The sequence below is a fragment of the Onychostruthus taczanowskii genome, unplaced genomic scaffold (genome assembly GCF_017590055.1).
Source record: "Onychostruthus taczanowskii isolate IOZ18803 unplaced genomic scaffold, ASM1759005v1 scaffold161, whole genome shotgun sequence".
Classification (NCBI taxonomy): Eukaryota; Metazoa; Chordata; class Aves; order Passeriformes; family Passeridae; genus Onychostruthus; species Onychostruthus taczanowskii.
In genome coordinates, this window is record NW_024498807.1 from 457,254 (window position 1) to 479,813 (window position 22,560).

At 40.1% G+C, this 22,560-nt stretch overlaps 1 protein-coding gene across 2 annotated transcripts in view; it reads left to right on the forward strand.

Moving 5' to 3' along the window:
* The first annotated feature begins 17,949 nt into the window (after nt 1-17,949).
* Nucleotides 17,950-22,560, forward strand: part of DAPK1 (death associated protein kinase 1) — an 85,254-nt gene continuing 80,643 nt past the window's right edge. For both annotated transcript variants that reach the window (XM_041399482.1, XM_041399481.1), the window contains exon 1: nt 17,950-18,158. In XM_041399482.1, coding sequence (XP_041255416.1) covers nt 18,097-18,158 — 62 coding nt within the window. In that variant the 5' untranslated portion in view covers nt 17,950-18,096. The remainder of the gene's footprint in view (nt 18,159-22,560) is intronic.

The following is a 22,560-nucleotide window of genomic DNA, read 5'->3' on the forward strand; positions in this document are numbered from 1 at the left end:
AGGAAGATGGTGGAGTCGCTCAAGTGACCTTACAACTGGGAATGCCAAGGCCTGACAAATATCAGTGTGAGAAACCACATGTTAAACCTACTGGTGTTTATCGTCTGTCTGTTTGGAGAAGTAGAATTTCTGTGTAGAGATAACATTAAGTGTTTACAGAGACTTGTAGGCCCTATCCCAGACATGCTTCAGCTCTCTGTTGGGAGAAAGATCAAAGCAGAGTCCATAAAAAGCACAGGGAGATCACAGCATGGTGCTAAACTACACATGCTCAGGCCCTGGATAAATGGGCACAGCAGCAGCCCCACTGCCCGCGAGGACTGGACTGAGCCTGACGGTCCCTGTGCCCTCACTCGTGTCTCTGCTGCCCAGCCTTGTTTCAGGATCCTCGAGTTAGCAAGGTAATTGAGTAAATTTTTTCATGGCATTTCAGCTGCACTTTTTTGGTGGTTGCCCTAAGTCATCTGTGTGATGATTCTGTTGATTCACACAGCTGCAAACAGGTGTCAGGGGTCTGTTATCAGCAAACTTTCTCTAACAGTCAAGCCTCATAAGCTCTCAGATATGGAAACAGACAAGCATAGTCTCATTCTGGACAAGGAAGACCCTTCCAGCTCTGTCTTTTCCACTCCTTCCTCCTACCTAATGAATGAAAGTAAGACACCTATTTTGATGAGGCAAAGCTTTTCAGCTCTTTTCCTAAGTGTTGAAATAAGAGTATTTCTGTTTTTACAGGCATTAGCTACTCTATCCACTAGCAGCCACTCACAACAATGAAGAATAGGAAAAAACTGGAAATGGACATTACTGTCCTCCTTTCCATACAGAAGGTCCACTGGGGCTTTTTAAGACTAGTATAGGAGTCTTTGCTGAGGATCTCAATAGCTAAAGTAGTCGAGAGGTAAATCCTGACAACCATAGGTATGATTTCTGTTACCTTGTTCTTTTATCCAGAAACTGTGTGGAAAGGCCTTCTCTCTCTTATGGTCTGCAAACTGGGAACATATGGTAGAAACAGCAGAAGTAACCTCTTACGTCAAGATCATGGTGTTAGCCATTGATCTTTTCTCTTCTGTTGGAAGTACGAACTTCACTGTTACATGAACAATTATATGAACAATTATATGAAAGCCCTGATGGTCCAATGTTTTGACTAATCTGCAAATGCTTAACTGAGGTTGCTCTTAGTGTCCTTTACAACTATATCTGAGGCAAAAGATTCCCCAAAAGATCTTTTGCTCTCAAAACATATATAACCACTATCGAAATCTGCTTCATTTGATGGATTTGCTTTTGTTACCAACTTCCTGGATACTATCTATTTTATTCAAGAGGCAACACTATTTTCCATCATCCCATCACCATTACAAGCACCTGTTTGTCTCTTTTCCATTTATCTGTCAGTGGCATTGCTCTTATGTTTCCCTTTAGAGTCATAAAGAGCCAGGTGCTACAGTGTTCCCTCATTTTGTTATCAAAGACAACAGCATAATATAAGGCAAATAGGTTTTCATGAGATATAAACAGATTACCACCTCTGACTGGTAAATGTCAGGAAGAAACAAGGTCTGGTGTTCGGTGCTGCCAAGCACTGCCAGGTCACGCTAATGAGCCCTGTTAACAGAGGAAATCAGAGACCAGGAATTTATCATTCCTGGTCTTTGAGAAATAATGACTGCAAAGTAGAATTAAAATAGGAAAGGTGTCAACATCCTTTTTACTAGGATTCTCACAGAAAATTCAGACAGATGCTGACAGCGTTCTTTCTAATTTCTAGAATCACTGAAAAGAGGAAGAGGATCACAGGCCAAGGCTCAAAGTTCCCTGGTCCCAGATTTGAAAGACCAAGAGCAGTTCAGATGGTCTAAGGCCATAGGAAGGAAGCACAGGGTTGTACTAGGGTGCAGCTCTGGCCCAGGTCTGTGGGATCAAGCAGAGCACTGAGTCTCAGCTGCCTGAGACAGAGCCCAGGTGCTGGGAAGTGTTCAAGGCAGAAAGAGCCTCTAGCAACCAAAAACAGCAATCAAAGAACAGGATAGGAAATCAAGCCAGATGAAGAGATACAAGGAGAGTAAACTGGGTGAAATAGATATAAGAACAAATTTTCTATAGAAATAAATGAATACATTTCAAAATAAAGGAGGGTTATACAGTGTTAGGCTCTTCTAGATAGTTAACCAGTAATTTCAGAAAGAAGAAATCCCAGGGGAGTCAGCAAGAGCACATGTTCCTCCCTGGAACACTTCTATAATCTCTACCTCAGGATGCCCCTACATTGTTGAGAAACAATATACATAGTTCAGACTGTAAGGAACTGTGGCTTACCTGCCAGAACTCTCTACAATAAACATAACTGATGCAGCAGATATAATAGACACCTCCATGTAGATAAATTATGTGGGAAAAAATGTTTATTTTACCACTTTCACACTGGGGTAAGGGAGAAAGAACTGCTAAAAATTTAGAGCTTTGACGTGGACTGCTCAGCAGTAAAGTATGCTAGTATTTCCCTGAAAGCAAAATATTTGGTTCAGGCACAAGCATAGCATCACTCACATCTTTTATGTCTCTGTTAACAACACAAATGAAAGTGTGAAGTGTGGATGTGACTTGACCACTGTAGAATGCCAGTAGCCCAACTAACTACCTGTAGCCCAAACCTCATGAAATTCTGGAGGTTACTGCATGCACATGTGGCGCCACCACTTAACTCTGCACAAGAGCGCATGAAGACTCCTTGTTGTAGAGAAGCATTTACATTTCTTTCCAGGTTCTTTAGTTATGATCTGAAGTATTATTTTTTTCACCTAGAATGATATTATATGCCTCATCTTCGTCTGAACTGATAATATCTGACCCCTTGTAGTTTAGCTCTACTGTCTGTAGTATCAGTTTATTGTCAAAGGCCACATTGTGAATTAGGATCAAAAATGCTCATGTTCCCAGCAAAACCAATTTTCATTTGGAGGATGAAGAGCCCTGAGGCTTTTTTGTGTCTACAGCACTCTTTGTCTGGCAAGGTTGAGCTCTTAAGTTAGCACTAGCTTTGTCTTTGCAGTAGTATCTATGTTGCCATATGCCAGAATCAGTAATTTAAATTTAAAAGTCTCTTCCATTTTACAAAAGTTTGTAATTTAATGTAATATTCCTTCTGTTTTACTGCACAAAGTCAGTATGTTTTTGTTGCCCTCTACATAGCTTGAAGATTTTAATGAGTGTTCTTACTTTTCAGCCAATACCATCTAAGTGTAGTGGCTTTAAGAAGTTGTGTCCTCGTTCCTGTCCAGACCAGTGACAGCAGACATGACCAAGACCATGTTATAAAATACCATCTTATACATTGCCGGGGCAGAGAGAAAGACAATCTCACTCTTCTGAGAAATGGTGGCACTTCCCAGTCAGGACAGCAAGCACAGCCGTGGTTGTGGCATGGGTCCTTCCACTGTTGTTGTCCATGTTCCTGGCTTTGGTGAGCAATTTCCACATATATAACGCTCTCTTTGTACACTTTTGTTATTAATATTGTTGCTGTAACTGTTCAGTTTATTATGTAATTTGCGACTGTGCCTGGATCCCAGGAGGAAGGGCGAGCCGTGTGACCAGCTAGCTGCTCAGCCTTTTTCCCCCAAGCGATGTCAGCGAGCGGCCGCTCCCGGCCTTGAGCTGAGTAAACAACTCTGCAAAGAACTATTTGGGAAACCGAGCAGGGGGGTATGGAATGAACCATTTCCAACCAGAGGAAAATCTAACATATTATGAATTAAACAATTAAAGCTCAAGAGCAAACCACAACCAAACCACAACACTCATTGCTGTTTCCCATAAATTGTTCCTATCTCAACCTGAGATTTTCATATTTTTGTGCCTCCAATTCTCAACTCCATCCCCTGAGAGAGAAGGGGAAGGGGAAGTAGGGTGAGCATATAAGTGGTGTCTCATTTGGGAGAGTCTTGGGGGACACTGAATTGAGAAGTGCTATTCCTAAGTCATGACAACTGATTATTTTACACTTTGAACAAATGCATGAACTAATACCAATGACAGCAGACAAAATGAAATAAATAGATAATTATGGTTACCCTGTCTTTTCCTGCTTGGTCTCCTCTTTGTGCAGTGGTTGACACTGGGGTAGATTATAATTTCATAGGGAAACTGTTAATGAAAGCATTTCCCCTTGCACAGAATTTTCAGGGCCAAATGGAAACTGTAGCTTGACCAAAAGTTGTAAGACTGAGGACTCATGCTACAGTTATTCTTCTACACAGCATTGTCTTTCTGTCAAGCAAATTCCAGCACCACCTCCTTTGTGTTTACCTGCCAAAGCAGAGGATAGCAAAAGCCTCACTGCACCAATTTCACCCTTTGCTTTCTTGGCAGGCCTTATTGAAAGCAAATCTGTTCACTCTGTTCACTAATCCTATTGCATTTGTGAGGAAAGAAATGGAGACTGGTGAGGAGTGTGTAGACCTGAGGTTCCATTCTCTAACCTGAGAAGAGCATAGGCAAACAAGTTGCTTACTCTCAGCTGCTACAGGAGTAGCACTAGTCCTCCTCTGCAGCTGAGCTCTCCTGAGCAGTGTGCACAGTGTGACCTAGTGAGCACAAAGAAAAAGGCTAGGCATATGGCTTTACATTGTTCAGGCACAATAATTCCTTAACTTCCTTCTTATTCTTAGGAAAGAACATTTGGAAAGTATTGTTTTAAGTGTTATTTCTTTATTTTCTGTGCCATTGCAAAACCAAGCCTTTTCATGATTAAAGCTAATGTCTGTACAGGCACCAAGCACAAAGTGGTTCCCACCAGAGAGAGCTCTCCTGTGACTCACACTGAAGCTGATAGGACCACTTTGCAGTCCTTCCTTTCACTGTGGTGAAGAGTAGAAGTACAGGAGTCATACTGACAGTGTTTTTTATATAAACAAGTCTCAGAAAAAAAGATCACCATTCATGAATGTTGCTATGATACCAGAATTACATAGGCTCAGTGTCATTCAGGGAAGTGCAATCCCTGAATGTACACTAGGGTTTCCTGCAGCCCACAAGCAGACACAATTCCAGCTCTCACACTGCAGTATTTATTAAAACCTACCTATCTGACAATATGTTCTTTTGCCAAACCCTGAACAATAATCAGTGCTTAAATAGTGTATTCGTACAGTATAATGTGGGTCATATTGTTGTTTTGTAGTCAAAGACAAGAATGAGCATCCTATTTCTCTTCTTTCTACCAAGTTAGACATCAATGCTGTGATGACATCCCATGCATTCCACCTTTTCTCCCCCTGTTACACTGGTGCTGCTATAGTGCACCACTATAAAGGAATTTAGATCTTGGATTGTCTTTTGGTCCCAGAAGAATGATATCTATGTAAGGCAGACTAAAAAATAACTTTTAATTGTCCAGTAAAATTATGTGCTAATGCTTAGCATCTACTTCCAGTCCCAACAGCTCAAAAACCAGCATTTAGGGGAAATTTCTATGGAGTTTAATAAAGAATGACAAGCTTTCCATCAAATGGTTAGAACTACCCAGAGAACACTGTAACAGGGATGTAATTCTTCCTTCATAGCTATTAGCTGCACTTAATTTCAATGGAATCTTACTGATTTCTTTCTTCTTCAATTCAATAAGAATTTTCCATAGGAAAAACATGCACACTTACTGCAGCCTACACAGATACAAGGCAGAATATATCTGTATTGTTTAATAGAAGGTAAAATTGCTACTTTTCTGTTACATACAAGGTGGGAGGTCTCTGCTGCATAAATTCTGAGCATTTGATATTCAACAAAAATCAGTTCATACTAAACATACTTTGTTTCAAAAAAATATTATAACTTAGGCTTAACTAACAGCAACTGCAAAGTACTCCACAGTATTCACAGAGGTCTCTGTAATGATTATCAGCCTTAGAAGAAGAAAAAGAGTGGATTTGTACCTGCCATATATTATTGCTGGGGTATGGTAATAGCACAGGTGAATTTAGGTGCTCGTGGTTAGTGCTTAAAAAAAATAGTCAAGTATGTCTCTGAAAAAATCAATGTGAAGTTCTGTACAAACACATAGGAAGGCCATGCTCATTTAAAGCTCCATTAGCAGCACAAAGGGATAGAAGAAGCTGATACTCCACGTGACACTAGCAGCAGTGCCAAGGCCCACTCACATCAGAGGGCCTGGGCTTCCTGCCAGAGGGCCTGCCAGCAGGAAAACTGGTAGTGATGTTGTGAGAATAAGAAGAGCACATAAACATTAAAAGCAGATACCGGGCCAAAAAGCACATAAGGTTGTCCCTGTTCTTTATGCAGCAAGAATTCTGAGACCAAGTTTTACTTCTTCAGTATCATGGACGTGTAATTCAGTGCCTTTCCATCCAGATACAAGTATTGCAGTTTCTGTGAGCAGTAACTCTGTGGCAGAATCTTTGTCTGATGGACAGAGTCCTTTGAATGAAAATTCATAATTTATAGGCAAGACACTTGAAGAGAGAGTGAAAATTGACCTCAGAAAATTTCTCAGCAGCACTGGTCCTTGCAGATTTTTCTTTTTTTCTGGACAAAGGCTGACATTGCACAATATGCCCTAAGAAGACTTCCCTCTTTGCCAGAGATTTTCATCTCAGGACACCTAACACATGCTAAGGTTTGTTTGCAGCATTGTTTGCCAACAAAGATGAGTAAGTGTGTGCTCCAGAGCTGTATGAGTAAGGTCAATGCCAACCACAGATTCCTATACTAAACAACCACAGAGCCCTGTATGCAACTCAGGTCCCGACTGCTTTCTGAAATGGTCCAAAGGTGAGCAATGCCTGACAACCTAATCTGCTATAAATGTATGCTAAACATAGTGAAAACGTGGTAAGTTAATATTTCTGCACCTCCCAACTTGGCAGATACTTCTAAACCGAGTTTTTAACAGAACGGCATCCTTGTTTCATCAACATATTGGAAGGAAAAATCCCTTAGGGTCCTATATAAAAGGTAATATACGTTAGCTTTGTTTTTTGTCAAATTGAGTCCCTGGTTCTTCTCTGTTCGTGTTTCAGTTTTGGGTCTGGTTTGTTTGTGTTTTGTACAAATTAGTCATACAAAGAAATTGCTTTGTTTGAATCAGTCTCTTGCTATAGGTGTGCCACCTCTCTTCACTAAATTTGTATTTTAATTATCAATATTATTGGTGCTCCCAGGGGTTTTTTGTTCCTGGATCTCAGGGTATCTCACAGCAGTAGATACCTCTTTTGGAAGATCTGTGTCAGAAAAAAGGTGTGGAAAAAGATCATTTTAATATCTTACAAAAAGCTTGCAGATACTTCAAAATACACAATCAATGTAAAAAAAAATATAATTACACCTGGTGTAGAGTTAAAATAGTACAAACATGACTACACAATTGAAATTAACAAAATTTCTGAGCAAAGAAATAACAATTTTTTTTTTTTTTTCTGTAGTGCAGGCATTAGGAGAACAGGCTGAGATAAAGCCTAAAGTCATGAAATGAAGATGCCTCAAAGGGGAAACAGGGGAGCAGATCTCCAGTACAGGCTAATCCTTAGCTCATCTGGCTAGTAGATCACAATGCTCATTTAAACCCTAAAGAGGGAAAGAAACCCAGAACTGGTCACTCTTCCTTGTGTCAGCAGCTTGTGTCCAGCAGACAGAGTGGTGATCCCAGGGCTTTGGTAGGCATTGCTGGCAAAGAGCCACGCAATATTAATCTGGCATTCTGATAAATGGCTTTACTTCTTCCTGAAGAGGCATGATTAAAACTGTTCCTTCATTTAATGTTGCTGCAAAGCTTTAACCTTTCTCACAGAGAAAGTGTAGAAAATTGGCTCCCTAAGAGCGTATTCACCATCCCAAGCTGCTGCAGTTCCTAAAGAGAAATGTTGCTGCCAGGGTGTCCTGTAATGGCCATCAAAACCTACTTCAGTAGCTTTAACCAGAAGTAATTATTTTCATTAATTTTTCTATCTGTATAGAATAGAAAATGGTGCAGGCCAAATTCTGACCTCAATTACATCTTGTTAGATCTTGAGGAACTCTTCAGTAGCTGTAAAAGAAATGTAAACTCTAAGTGGTCTATAGCCTGAACATCAAGAACATAAACAGGAAATTTGCTGTCAATTCACAGCAAGTCAATAAAGCTAACACAACCATACTTTATTTCTTTTAGGAGAAATGTTAGTAGCCACAAACATTTATTTTTCATATTTACAAATATTTCTGTACAAATGAATACAAATACAAATGAACAAAATACAAGCAAGGAAGAGGGAGGGTTTGTCAAAAATGTGATTTCTCCTTTTGTGATACTTTTTTATTGAACCCTATTCAAAAAAAAAAAAAAAAATCTGTTCTTTGTTGCCATAGCAATAGATTCCCAGGGTGAAATTATATCATACTGCCTTTCTTCTAGGTTTCTGCTATGTGCTATCACCACCCACTCTCCTTCATTACAGTCAATAATCAGCAAAACCTCCCCACCCCCAGCCTTTATTCATCTGCATGTTTTGGGATGGAGGATGCAATAATTGTTGTTTTGACAGGTGTAGGGAAGGCAAGTGAATTCTCAGTGTGCTGAGGAAGCACAGGACGTGCTGCCTGAAATGTTTCCAGTCCAGTCCCCTTTGACAATGCCTGTGAGCAGCCGTCCATCCGCAGTCTCGTATCTCTTCCGCACAGGCACTAACTGCTGGTGTCAGCTCTATAGCACTGCTCTCTGTCTCTTGGGAGAGATGGGAACAAGCACCTGCACTAACCCCGCATTGCCAAAACAATATCGAATTTGAAGTACAACCCTGATTTTCTTAGGTAAAATGCTGTTGCATTAATTCAGTGTGTCACCTTTCCTTTGCACCACAGCAGCTTCAAAATTAACACCTCCATAGCAGACAAACAGGCCAAGAAGAGCTTGCAGAACACACTCCAAAGTCTGAACACTGGAACACAATGTAATCTAATTTTGACAGGCTTGTACCAGGAAAGAAAAAATCCTGGCTTACAAATAAATGTAGTTATTCTGAAACAATGTACCATTTCCACTCTAACACTCAGTATCTAGCCTGGCATTTGAACTGTGTGGATATTTCTCCAAGGCTGGATTCATACATGCCTTTTCTTTAGCACTAAATCCTCCTAAGTGGTTAAGTTAAACAGTTAATTCCTGTTAAATACTGACCTTGTTTAAATTATACTGGTTCCATTACTTTACAGAACCAAACCAATTTATCATACTGATTAACAACAGCTGAAGAACTAGCCTTAGATAACTTTCTGACATTAAATATTACAGAATAGTTTTCACCTCATTTGGAATAGACGTTAGTGTTCTCTGGTGTTTCTTCATGTTCTCACTACTGATAAAAGGCAGCGCAGCTGCAGATTTTCCAAGGCCATGGCAGAGACATGAGCTTCCTCATTCCTCCTCCTCTGGTCCCAGTCCATTTTCCATTACCACTGCTTTTGCTCCAGAGGTCCTGTTTGTACAGCTGAGTCACCAACCCACCCATCTCCCTCACTTGGATTCAAGGCAGTCTCTCCCCTTGAGCAATATTCACCAGGTTTTAAATAGTAATTTCTAGTATTTAATCTGAATTACTCATATGTCTTTGTTATTCTTTCATGTATCATCACTAGATTTTTTTCTCATTGGCCACATTGTAAAATGTCTTTGATTGTTTAAATACTGGTATGCAATGTTAAAATAAATAAATAAAAAGAGAGAAAAAAAAAGAAAAAGAAAAAGAAAAAGAAAAAGAAAAAGAAAAAGGAGCTTTGAACGTGCTTCACATAGTATTATGCATTAGGTTTTTGCAACAGCCTGATAGCTGAAGGTCGTGTCTGCATGACAGAACTCTTTCTCCTTGCCTGTCAGTTAAATTAGTTGCTAAATATGGTTTCAGGTACAAGACCCATCATTGTTAATGTATGTCTTTGTTAATTCAAGAATAAGATGTTCTGAATGCTTACTTCCCATTTAGTAATTCTTTGTGGATACAATGGTATCTATTTGAGCAATACACATATAAATAATGTATAATTTTTGTAATGTGAATAGGAAGGAATCATGATGCTAGTTTTCTTATGAGAATACTAGAATGGCATTCTGTATTTTAATGGTGGACCCATGCTGCTCCCTATATCTTGAAGTCAGGGTGAGATTCTGGATTTGAAAAGCAGTCCCTTTGGTTAAGCACATAAGTTTGACCTTCACCCTTCGTGAAAGGATACTGTGCACTGAGGTGCTCACCCAGCAGAGTGATTACAAACTCTCCAGCCTGTACTTATGTAAGCAGTGGTTTACTCCACTGGATTAACAGTTGATGTTGTTATGTCTAACATCTAGATCTCCAGATCTGCTTTGGTGAATCTCGGCTTCCGATTCCTGCAAGAAGTTCCCATACTAATACGGAGCTGTGACAATCACTAATAAATAATAAAATATATATTGGTTTTTGCAATACAGCAATACCCCCACTTGTCACACCTATTCTGTTAGTAGCTGAGAAGCCTCAAGGGTATTTGGAGAAGGAAAATCCTTCAGGGACTCAGGATGTAAAATCCTACTGGAACAGTTGAGTATGTAGGTATATGGCTGCTGCTTTTCCTTTGAAAATTTTACAGAAAGAAGATAATCTCTAAAATATACAGCAGTAACCCATCCATTGTAATACCTGAACTCATTAAATCATTTGTTCAGCTTTATTTGTGATACAATAATAAATCAATTTAAGGGATGAAATACAAAATTAATTGAAGACATGCTGGAAAGGATTCATTCAGCTGAGAAAAAATGGTTTTAACACTCCTTTTAACACTCTCTGAACCACACATATAGGGAAGTGCTCAATACTAGTCCTCAACATTACACATACATGCTGTGTTAATTTTGAAATTTTGTCCCAGAGTCCTTCCTCCACCATTTTTACTTCCAGCTACACCAGCAAAAAGGTGCTATGAGGTAAACTGTCTGACTCTGATCCTCATCAGGCCTTTGCACCTTCCACAGCAAGGTTGGACATATTAGGTGGTGTTACCTTGAACTAACAATGCGACTTGGTAAAATAAAGTGGAGGGGGAGGGTCTGGGGAAACAAACTTCAGCAGGCAATGGTTGAGCATCACAACCAGTACCACTTACACCAGGCAGACTTAAAGATCAAACTCTGAAACTGGAATTTCATCAGGACAGACTTTTTTCTATACCACAGGAAACTTCAACTGGCTTGATTAGAGTATTTGAGCAATATGCAGCATCTCTTAATCAGCTCTCCAAGATTATGTGTCATTTACATAACAGAAGCCTCTTGTGTTTGTTGTTTTTTTTTTTTCTTTTGCTTGATGAATCTGCCAGTTTGCAGAAATTTAGTTGTGCTTCTGCCTAGCTCTCTGCATGGCATACACACACACAGAGAAGCCCTTGGCACAATCACAGTGTGTTGTGGGCAATACCTGGGCAAAGGAATCTTGCACAAAGGAAACTGAACACAAAATTCCAATTTCTCTCTTCTGAAATTAAGCACAATTGTTTCATTGTCTGCTGGACATGTAAGCAAGATAGGCAGACGGAATGTATGGGCATGAAACATGCCAAAGATGATTACTTTATTTCCCTAATATCTAGATGACACTGTTCTATACAAATTCTATACAATTTCTGTTTGTTGTAGATTCATGCTTAGGGTTGTTTTGTTTTCAGAAATGCCCAAATACACAGAGCAGATGCTGCAAAACAGTCAAACAGACAGCTTTTTTTTTTTTTTTTTTCATATGCTGGTGACTTCACACATAGGCATTTCACACACAGCTGGAGAGTGTTACTCCTTTAACACTCCACCTTGTCAGGGTGCCGGGCAGCTGATGTGTTCATCTCAGTTCATGATTTTCAAATTGCTGCCCTTGATTCTCCAGTATTTTGAGCAACATGGATCATGTACTAATCCTACAAAAAAGTCTCCCACATTTCTACCTTTAAATATCACCTGCTAAATCTGTTCTGGTTTAGCACTAGTCTTGCATTATCAGCTTTTCTCCAACAAAAATTGTGACAGGCACATGCAAGAACCAGTGTGAAGACTGCGTTTTTGATGAGTACAGATTTAAGATTCCTGTGGTAAATGTGATTTCAAAACCAAAGATGTAGTTACGCTTGCTACAGTAACAAGGTATTTTTTGTGGACTCCTCAGTAGTATATCTGTCATGCCAGACCTGCTGAGACAGGAAGAATCTGGGGCAGCATTAATGACTTTAAATCCAGATTTTCACAGTACATCCTTGAAGGAAACACTGCTGTGTAGGTGTCTTGTCTCACGGTATCTGACAGAGACAGTCATAGAGTCTAACTGGAATAAGGAGTTAAGTGTTAGGACAACATCTTTTTTCAATCATCATCACTTATTTCAAGTCTTATACTTGAAATATGTGCACATCATGCAGATCCTACAGACATTCTTCATGTACAGTTTAGTCATGTTTAGCTAAAAAAAGAAAAAATATTTTCAGCTGCTAAATATATATCCATGGTTTGGGGATTAAACTCTATATCCAGCCTGCATTTCCCATGCCTTATCTGTAAAATGGTAGATTAAACACTACTCAGCATTTATTTCTAAGGATAAGGTTATGACCGCCACATTACCATGGCAAAGGAATTTGAACCCACAGGTGGCTTTGACAGGCAACGAGCCAAGGCCACTTGTCAGCAAGCAAGTTTACCTTCTAACACCTGACATCAGCAGGAAAGTAGCGTGGGAAGTTTGGTGGGTTACAGCACCAAAATAAACCACCACAGGCACCATCCCACTAATCATTTGTACCCGTCATGTGGGTTTCTCTAAAGCTGGTTCTTGTGGATGGTGAATGCATGGAGCACCTGTTCGGTATATACAAGTAAAATTACTTTACACCTAACTGTTACAGAGGTATAGGAAAGGATAATTAAAGAAACCAATGATTGCAAAGTATTTGGGAGCACTGAATGAAAGTCATTGTATAAATTTAAGTTCCCTTATTAAATGGTTTTTTTTTCTTTTGTACATGTGTATACTTGGATTCCTTTGTTTCTATACTGACTGGAAATGTAGAGACTCCCCTAAAAAAGAAAAGAGAATAAATAGACATAAATACAGAACAGGAAATGCTACCTCATCCTGTCATCCATTACTTCATGAAACTTTCTGATCTCTGTAAATATATTTTTGTTGTATTGCATATTACTGGTAGGTCTGATGAAATTTTATATTTCAAAACTGAGTGGCAGGAAAACTAATGAGTATTGCATAAAAGCTGATGCAAAGCTCATGGTTTTATCACAGCAAATGTTATAAAATTTATTATTAAACATGCATATCACAATACTGAGATGCCAATTAAGTTCAAGGTTTATAGTGCAATATACAGTACAAGTAAGTTCCTCATGGTCCCTGTAAATTTCTTGAGGCAGCATGGGAACTACCAGGGATTTCCAGCAAGGGTTTTCTTGACTTCTTCCAAGTGTAGATTTGGAATATCCTTTGGCCTGACTGAAGAAAATTTACAAAAAATGCAGTAACACGTTTTTGTTTTTGTAGGAAACCAACTGTTTGAGCTCAGAATTAAAAATTAAAAAAAAAAACCCAAAGGATTTAGTTGTGCTACTTTAGAACATATATATTTTTGCCCACAGAATATGTTGTCCAATATACAACAAAAAGGTATACTATTAGAAGTGATATTTTAACTAAAAATAAGAAAATACACATCTACCTTACTTAAATTGTACATTAACACAATCTTTGTCAAAATGTTTTGAGTTGCAGTAAACATTCTTTTCAGAAAAAAAACCGGTTGTGCCAAAAAATTAAAATCAAGTATTTGCAGATTATTTTCCATTAAAGAAACATACAATAACACAGAGAACAAACCTACAAGTGAGAATTATTATAATTCAAAGGAATGTAATTGCTGTTTAGCCCTGATTTTGATTAGTGATTGTTCTTGGGTCATTTGTCAAAGGCTTTCATGATCACAGTTCAGCTTCAGGGAAAATGAGCCCTCCACTGCAGATGTGAGTCTTCCTGTTTCCATCAACAGTTTGCATTTTTCAGTAAAGAAAAGCATGTTTTGGGGTATGTACATGATATTGGTATGGGTCCCTGATGAATAAACACATAAGTTAACAGGTGCTAGGTTAGCTGTAAGTCTTTTGAAAAATGAAATTTTTTTTTTTTTTTTTTTTTTTTTTTTTTTTTTTTTTTTTTTTTCCCTGAGGAACTGACATAAATACCTGGGTAATAAAAGAGGCACTAATCATTCTGAGATGCTTCCAGAACAGTGATGCTGATAATTTTCTGTGAACTTTATTTCTACTTGTCTTCCAAAATACAGCAATTAAATGAATTTTTGCAATTTTAAACAACATAGTGTTTTGTTCACTGATTGAAAGGCTAAGGAATTATTTTCCCAACTAGAAAAATTTACTCTGCACCACTTAGTTGAGTCTAGTTACTGCCCTAAAAATACTGCCCTGTGAGGCTAGAGGTCTTACCTTGTCAGCAGCTTTAGGCCTTTGTGAATCAGTGTTTTCTGTTTACTCTCTGAGTGATGCAAGGCCTAAGCACAAAATGCACTGGCACACCTGGAGCAACTTTTCTAGGATAAGTGCTTTGTGTTTACTAAAACTAAGTGGCTCTGTGACACCAATTGTCACCTTTCAATTGTGCTATCGTCCCTGATGTTTATGATGGATAGGGAAGGTCAGTTTTTGGGAGCAGTAACTAGACTGCTTTGTCTAGTTACTGCTTTTGAGAAATTTTTTGAGAAATTAAAATAGCGATGGAAAACCTGCAAATCAGCAGAGTTTATCACACAAAACCCAGGAAATTGCTTCTATAGTCATGCTGAAAAAAAAAAAATGCTGATCTCTTAAGAAGAAAACTATACACAGAAGAAGTAATAGCCAGCCTAAGTAATTTATGTTTTTTGCCATAATTGGGATCTTACATTGTTAGGATAGACATGTTACCTGGATGTCAGAAAATAACCTGACAGTGATTTTGAAAAGATTTATCCTGAAACAATACGTGTAATATGCCTCCTTGTCTGTTAACTTCGTGTAGAAAAGGCTGGGTGGGTTCAGGAGCCAAGTGGCTAAAGAGTGCTATAAATCACTTGTCTTGCAGAAACAATGTAACTTTCTTTTCACTTAACACTGCTGGGGGATACATATACTTTGCAAATTTGATTCTTTGTAATATTTACTGAGGAACAGAACACTTGCTTTTCAGCACAACGCTTCTCGTAGTAATCTGGCAGGCACAAATAATTCCTTTAAAAACACTTTTGTTGTTACTAATCTTGCTCCTGAGCCTCTTTCACACTGAAATAATCATTATCACTCCTGATTTACAATAGTGTTAGTAAGGAGTTAATCATACTTTATTATTTTTGTTATATTACAGTAAGTGAAAAAAGCACACTGGCTTGAAATCATGGAACCATGAAATCATGGAGATTCTGACACCAAGTTTATTAGGGCTGGATTTCACCCCATATTAAACCTATAAGCATAAACCACAATCACAGCTGCTGAATTACATTTGACAGCAATTTAGAATTATTTATTCCATTTACTACATGTACAATCCACTAACTCTCATGAACGCCAATGAGCATTTTGAAGACACAGCAATGGGACTGTTTTCACCTAGACTAACTGTTCCCACCTGGTGCGTGATGAGTCCCACCAAGAATTGGCAAGCCCTTTAAAAGGGAACTGCATCAGACAAAACCAGGTGAGTACTTTTCTGAAGTAACAGGAACAGTGCTTCTGTTGGCAAACCTCTTCTTTTGCACCTGTGTACACCATGGCATGGAAATGCCATTGTGGCTGACTTCCCTCAAGTGAAGCATAACTCCTCCTCCTGCATGCAACGTGGTGACCTGTGCTGTTGCTGCTGCCACAAGAGATTCAAACACAATCCCGCAGTCACTGAGGGGCCTGGACAACGGAATTCAGGCATCCCAGACCTAGATGGATGGGTGGCAAGATTTCCACCTTCAAATAGGATTATTTAGTGAAAGGGGAAAGAGAAACATTTAAGCAATTAATTTTTCTGTTGTTCTTTTACATCTTGGTAATTATCTCAGTTATTGTGTATTGATTCCAATGTGCACCTGCTTTACTTGAATCAATAGCAAAATTCCATTTCCTTCAGTTGAAGCAGGGCTGGCACATAAAGAGTAATACTGAATTGCACGTTTGAGCACTGTTTGCAATGCAAAATACATACGAAGTACAAGAAATTTTACTCTTGTATGAGCTCAGGACCCCCATAAAACATAGCAAAATAAAGAAGTTAAAAAACCCTGAAGAATCAAGCAAGGTTGGAGTGTTGGAAATTCCATGGACTGGCTACACTGGTTGTCCTTATTTTCAGCAAAGGAACAATCTCCCAAACCAAAATGAACTTTTGAACCTTTACCCTGTGTTTGTTAAAAGCCTGGAACTGTGTTAAAAATCTGACAGCCTGAACTGTGTGAGTCATGACTTTGGAAACCTGTTAAACATGTAGAAGATGGGCTGAAGAAAAGGCAGAGCATCCATGCTCCTGCATCATTGGCTATAAACGAAAGAGGGGTACATAGATCTTGATCTAAACTCTTTGCAGGTGGTCTTGTGTAACTTCACATCCAACAATCCAACCAAATACCCACCCTTCAATTTACAGATGACTTCAGTGGAGGTGAAAACATTTTTGACACTTGTACAAGGTCATGCTGTAACTCACTCAGAAAATATCAGGGATTCTATACTTGTTGATCTATATCTGAAGGTTAGGCTCTTTCAAGTGCTAAATCAAGTAGGTGTGAAATCATATGAGTGCATTGAACTTCCTGTTACCTTTGATGAGCAATTCTCTCTCTGAACATCTCCAAAGTTCAGATGGAGATGGAACTTAAAAGTTGCTCGGTTATGTGACGTCATTTACTTTTCAAAGGCTGAACAAAATGGATGGGAGGAAAATAGAGCTGCTAGGAAAAACACTTGCCTCCATCATGTAATCAGTACTCAACCTGACATGGGACCAATATACTACAGAAAACATAAAGTGCTGGGAAATCTGAGCCAGAGAAGCAACAGAAGCACATAAGATGACACGAAAACGCCAAATATAAGGCACAACACCCTGCAGAGGGAGTAGACTGTATCTTGTATTTTGAAAAAATGTGACTATTGTGTCCTGGTGAGATAATACCTGAAAACAGCACATAAGCATTTGTTTTCTGAGGTGCCCGAGAGCGCTGCCAGCGGCTGAGGCTCCCATCTCCGTGCGGGCTGGCAACATTCCGTGTGCCCGGGGTGGGCACGTGTTCCACACGGACTACAGCTACCGTCCTGGGCTCGCCGCTGCTGGTGCGGCCTGGGGGCTCCGGACGGGCGGGCGCTGGGGTGAGGACCTCTTTTTTGGTAGAGCAGCGTGCCAGCAGCGGCTGGGCGGAGAGCAGCAGCCGCCAGTCTCTCGGCTGCCCTGGCCCACGCTCCCCCTGCCCGGGGCGGGCGGAGGCGCGGGCTGCGGGAGGGCGCGGCTGGCGGGCGCACACAATGGCCGTGCCGGGAGCCGCCCGCACAGCCGCGCTGGGCGGGTCGCGAGCGGGTAAGCCGGTGGCTCCGCGGGAGAGCCGGTGCCGCTAGCCCCGGCCCGCTCGGCACGGGTCCGGTTGCGGAGATGTCCGGGAGGGGTTCCCGCCGCAGGCCCGGCGGCACGTCCCGGTTGACAGGGCAACGGAGCCACTGAGGAATGCGGCGGGCGGGCGGCTGGGCTCCGGTGGCCGCCACGGCAGCTGGGCGGCTGCCGCTGCCGGGGAAGGGGCGGGGGCGCGGGGCGCCGCTTTCTTCTCCCGGCGCTCGGGCAGGGACAGGGGAGGCGCTCGTCGGCCCGCGGGTGCCGCTTCCTTCGCGGGTGAGGAGGACGGGGAGCGCCCCGGCGCCGGGAGGGACCGCGGGCAGGGGCCTTCACCTCCGCGCTCCTCCGCAGGGCGCGCAGCCGAGCGCGGGGCGGCTCCGGGGCGCTGGTGATGAGGGCGCCGAGCAGGGGCTGAAGCCGGCGGCGGGCGGCGACCATGACGGTGTTCCGGCAGGAGAACCTGGAGGAGCACTACGAGACGGGCGAGGACCTTGGCAGGTGGGTGCGGGCGGAGGGAGCCGTGGTCTCTGAGCGCGCCGGGCAAGGGGAGAGGGCACTCTCACACCGCGTTGCCTTTCCACCATGTCTGAGGTGCCCGAAGACAGAAAAGGGAGTTGGATTTGAAGTTGTCGCGTCTTTGCCTTTTTAACATGGGTCTGATGAGATTTTTGGACAGGGACAGTTCCTAAGTGGTACCTGCCTCTGCTCGACGCCCTCCCGGGTGCTGTGCGAATCGTAGGGGCGAAGCTGCTGCCGGCGGCGCAGTTGTGGCCGTGCGGGGCTAGCTGCTGTGCGCCGGGCGGGGAACTGGAAACGGGCTGGGCTTGAAGGAGGGAAGTTTGCATTGTTCATAGTGTGAAGGACTACGTTTGTATTGCGTGTTGAATTTTGCTTTGAGAAGGTGATCAAAGAAGTGAGAGAAGCTCTGTATTCCATCTATATCTGTGGTGAAGATGACTGTCTGGGCATCGCTGCCGGAGCTGGAAGTCAGATTAAGGGACGTGAGCAGAGTGCTGCAGATGCAGAGCTGAACCTTGATTCGTGAATGCTGTGCAATTGTGAGCCCCTCCGATCTCACAATATTGGTCGTGCCTTGTTTTTTCAGTGCTTTCCATGTTTTAAGACAGTTAAAACACTGAATTTTGTTACATGAGGCTCTTTTTCATGTTCTTTTCTTCTTCTTTAAGGAGGAATCCAATGGCATTCTAGCAAACCAGTATGGCAGAATCCTTGTCTAGTGCTCATCCTGGCAATTTCAAAGCATAGGATCAGTGTTCAGCTAGCACAGGGCATTCAGTATATGGGGGGCAGATGCCCCCATATCTGCCTCTGAATACCTTTCCAGTGAAGGGTCCAGTCATAGCAAATGTTGTGAACAAGTTACTTGAATAGGCACTAACTTAGAAATATTTAATGATTTCTTAAAAGTAAATTAAAAAAAAACCCTAAAACAAACCCCCCCCCCAAAAAAAAAAAAAAAAACAATGAAACAAACAACCAAAATAACCCAACCCCCCCCCAAACAACAGCTAACCAATGAAGAGCCCCCCCCCCCACGATAAGAAAGTGAATTGCACTGTATATCTAGTAAACTTCATCCCTTTTATATACAAGTTTGTTGATGTGACTTTGACAATAAATATGTACTTTTATTTCCACATAGTGTTCTGGGTTGACATTTTCATACAGCTAAAGTAACATTCTAGGACTTTGTTACACTGTGAAGTAATATTAACTTGCTGGATCACCTGATAGGAAGATGTATTTTCATGCTAAAAAATTTGGATTTTGTGATCTAAACAATTATTTAGCTCCTAAAATTGCTCTATTTGATTTCTAGTGTTTTTTTGTTTTTTTGATGAGGATACACAGTGCTCCAAAATTCAGGTTTAGGTTTCTGGACTCTTAAAAATAAAACCATTGTTGTGCTTACAGATACTGATAAATGATTGACTTCATGGACGATAATAAAGGCACACATATATTTTGGGATTTTTAAATTCTTCAGGGAGAGGACAATGTTGATATTCAAATTTAGAAGGTGTTATGGTTTATGTAATTTCTCCTGTATTTTTTTTAAAGAGGAAGTATCAGTGCAGTGTTTGGTTCCTGATACATATTTATGAAATAGAACAATTGCCCTTAGGTCAATTACATAAGAAGTGTTTAAATACTTACAGGGTTTTTTTTAAAATAAATGTTCTTTGGAAATCACAAGCTCCAGAGCACAGCAGTGGGGAGCAGGCATTTGCTTTTTACAGTATGGGAAGTGCAAACACTGAAAATGTTAAATAGTAAAAGAAAAACCAAAAAAACCAGAACAAATGGAGGGTTTCAAACTGGCAGAGTGTTAGGTAATGGCATTTAGTTTAAAAATGGTATATTCATTTTATCATTTCCCAACAGGGTATTACAGCGCTGGGGGTTTTAGCCATCCTAATGCTGCAGAAGCTTGGCATGCATTCTAAACCTATAATATTTTATGAATTTTAAAGAAGGTTAAAATCTACTCTAGTTTTCACTTGAAAAAGAGTAAAGAAATCTAAGAACCTCGTCAATTTTATCTACATATGTGAGAAAGTACCACTGGATGGTAAAACACTTGAAATGTTTGGCAGGGTTTTCCTTTAAAAATGGAATATAGCTATTTAAAAGGGCCAAGGCTTTCACTTCAGTATCATTTTAAGAAACCAGGATTATTCCAGTGTGACATGTTGTCGTAAAACCATGAGAGTAAACAAACCTCAGGATAATTGTTGTATGGTTTATTTCAGTGGTGTTTTTAATTTCTTTTTGAACTTAAATTTCTAGTGTTGCACAAAATACTTTTTTGTAAATCTGTCACTTTTAGATACCCTTCCTCATTTACCCCTTAGCAGGTTAGGTTAGGTCTGACTGTTAGGTTTGCATATGAATGTAGTTACCCTGAGGCTCAAAACTCAAAAAACAGTGAATATTAAAGACACCTTTGACTTTAAAATTTCTTGTATTCTTTTGGGAACCCAAATTGTGAATTAATATTTCAACTAAGCAGTGATGAAAGGTTCCAATTTGCAAAATCAACTGATTTTCCCCCTTCTCTTGGAAGAATGCTTTTATTTCCTCTTATTTAGCTGCCTGCACGAAGAAAAAAAAAAGGTGAATAAATTAACAGGCAAGATTTTATTGATGGACTTGTGTTTCAATGAAAAGATCCCTAAGTTCCTAGGCCAACCTGCTTTTTCAGGGAGCCCAGTGAATTTTGATTTTAATAATCTACACTGTTTTCCCTTGTAAATTATTTAAGTCTTTGTTATATTATAGTACTTCTGACAGTAACTAGAATAAAAAATCATTTAAATAAGAAAGGTGTGTTGAAGAAAGTAAATGGGCTGTGTAAATTAAATTTTTGATAGAAAGTAATAAAAGAGGTTTAATTGTTGCTTAGCATTGTTGGAAATAAGAAGGGATGATGGTGTGCCTGGGCTAAAAAAAAAAAAAAAAAATGTGCGCTCTAGTTTTCTGGTATTTTACTTTGCTTTTGCAGAAAAAGCTACAAACAGTCATAGTCCTGTTACCAAAAAAGTCTGAGTTTTCTTCTAGTCTTTAGTTTGTTTTCACTTATGCCTGGGGAGAATAAGAAAAAAGAAATTTGCAATTGTAAATACTGATAGAATGAACCTTATTTGTTTTTCTTGCCCATTCATGATTTCTCCTGACAAGTTCACGGCTATTAAGGTTGGTTTACCTTAAGCTTTTGTACCAGTGCAGTCTTGGGAGACTTATAGATCTAATGCTATCTTTGGAACATATAAGAAGATTGTTCTTGATTAATACTGGTGTGTTGCATACACTTTTTTTTTTTTGTTTTCCGTCTTTCTTACAAATACGAAATTACATGTGTTACTTGTTAACATCCAGGCTACCTACAGAAGTGTTAAGTAATCATCTAACCATGAAGTTTCAAGTGGTGGTAAACATTATCATGGAAGAGCAACAAATTCGCTAAAAGCAATTTTGTCATTTTAATTCTGCCTGCAGTTGCAGGTGTTGTGACTGTGCATTTTAAATACCTGCTGCAGTGCTTTTACTTCAGTCTTCCCAAAAGTCAGGAATTCGAGTTCAGCATTAAAAATCTCTCTGTGGTGAGCAAGCAAGTAAAGACCTTCAAAGTACACTGAACCTTTCAAGGTATGTTTTTTACCTCCCATGACTGGCCTTGCTTGGGAATTCTTACAGTATTGTGAGAAATGTGGTGTTGTTTAAATAATTTTAGAGAGAGCTATCCAAAGCTGTGTTAAAAATACATACTGTGTTTCTCTGTGTGAGTTCCTGATCATATAGACAGCTCCTCCTTCCTTCACCCCCAACACCCACATTTGGTATTTTTGGTTGTTTTATTTTCCTTCGAGCTTTCATGTGCTTTCTAAAAGAGATGCAGAGTGTTAAGGTAAAGTTTTGGAGTTGAAGAATGGTATTTGCATTGCACTGTGGTTCACAATTTTTAGATTCTTGTTGATTCAGAAACCAGGAAGAAGTATCTAACAGTTTGAATGTCAGGCTTGTTTGGACCTGTTGGACTCACTTGGGAAACACTTAAAACTTGTCAAAGGAAAGCTACACTGAATCTTGCCAATTTTGGAGACTGCTCTGACTCTGCTTGGGAACTCACTAGTCAGAAATGCTAAGAATAAAAAGTAGCCACCTAACCCTGCTACCTAATATACCTAATGGCTTTATCAGTCGTGAGAGAAAAATGCCTAGGATAACATGCTGAAGATGTTGATAAGAGAGAACAGAGAGCTGTGCAAATATGTATTTACATTCTGTTCCTCCGCCTTTCAGAGTTGAGTGAATAAGGATTATTTTTTTTTGTATTTTTTCCTGGAAAATAATTTCCATTGTAAACAGGCAGTATGTA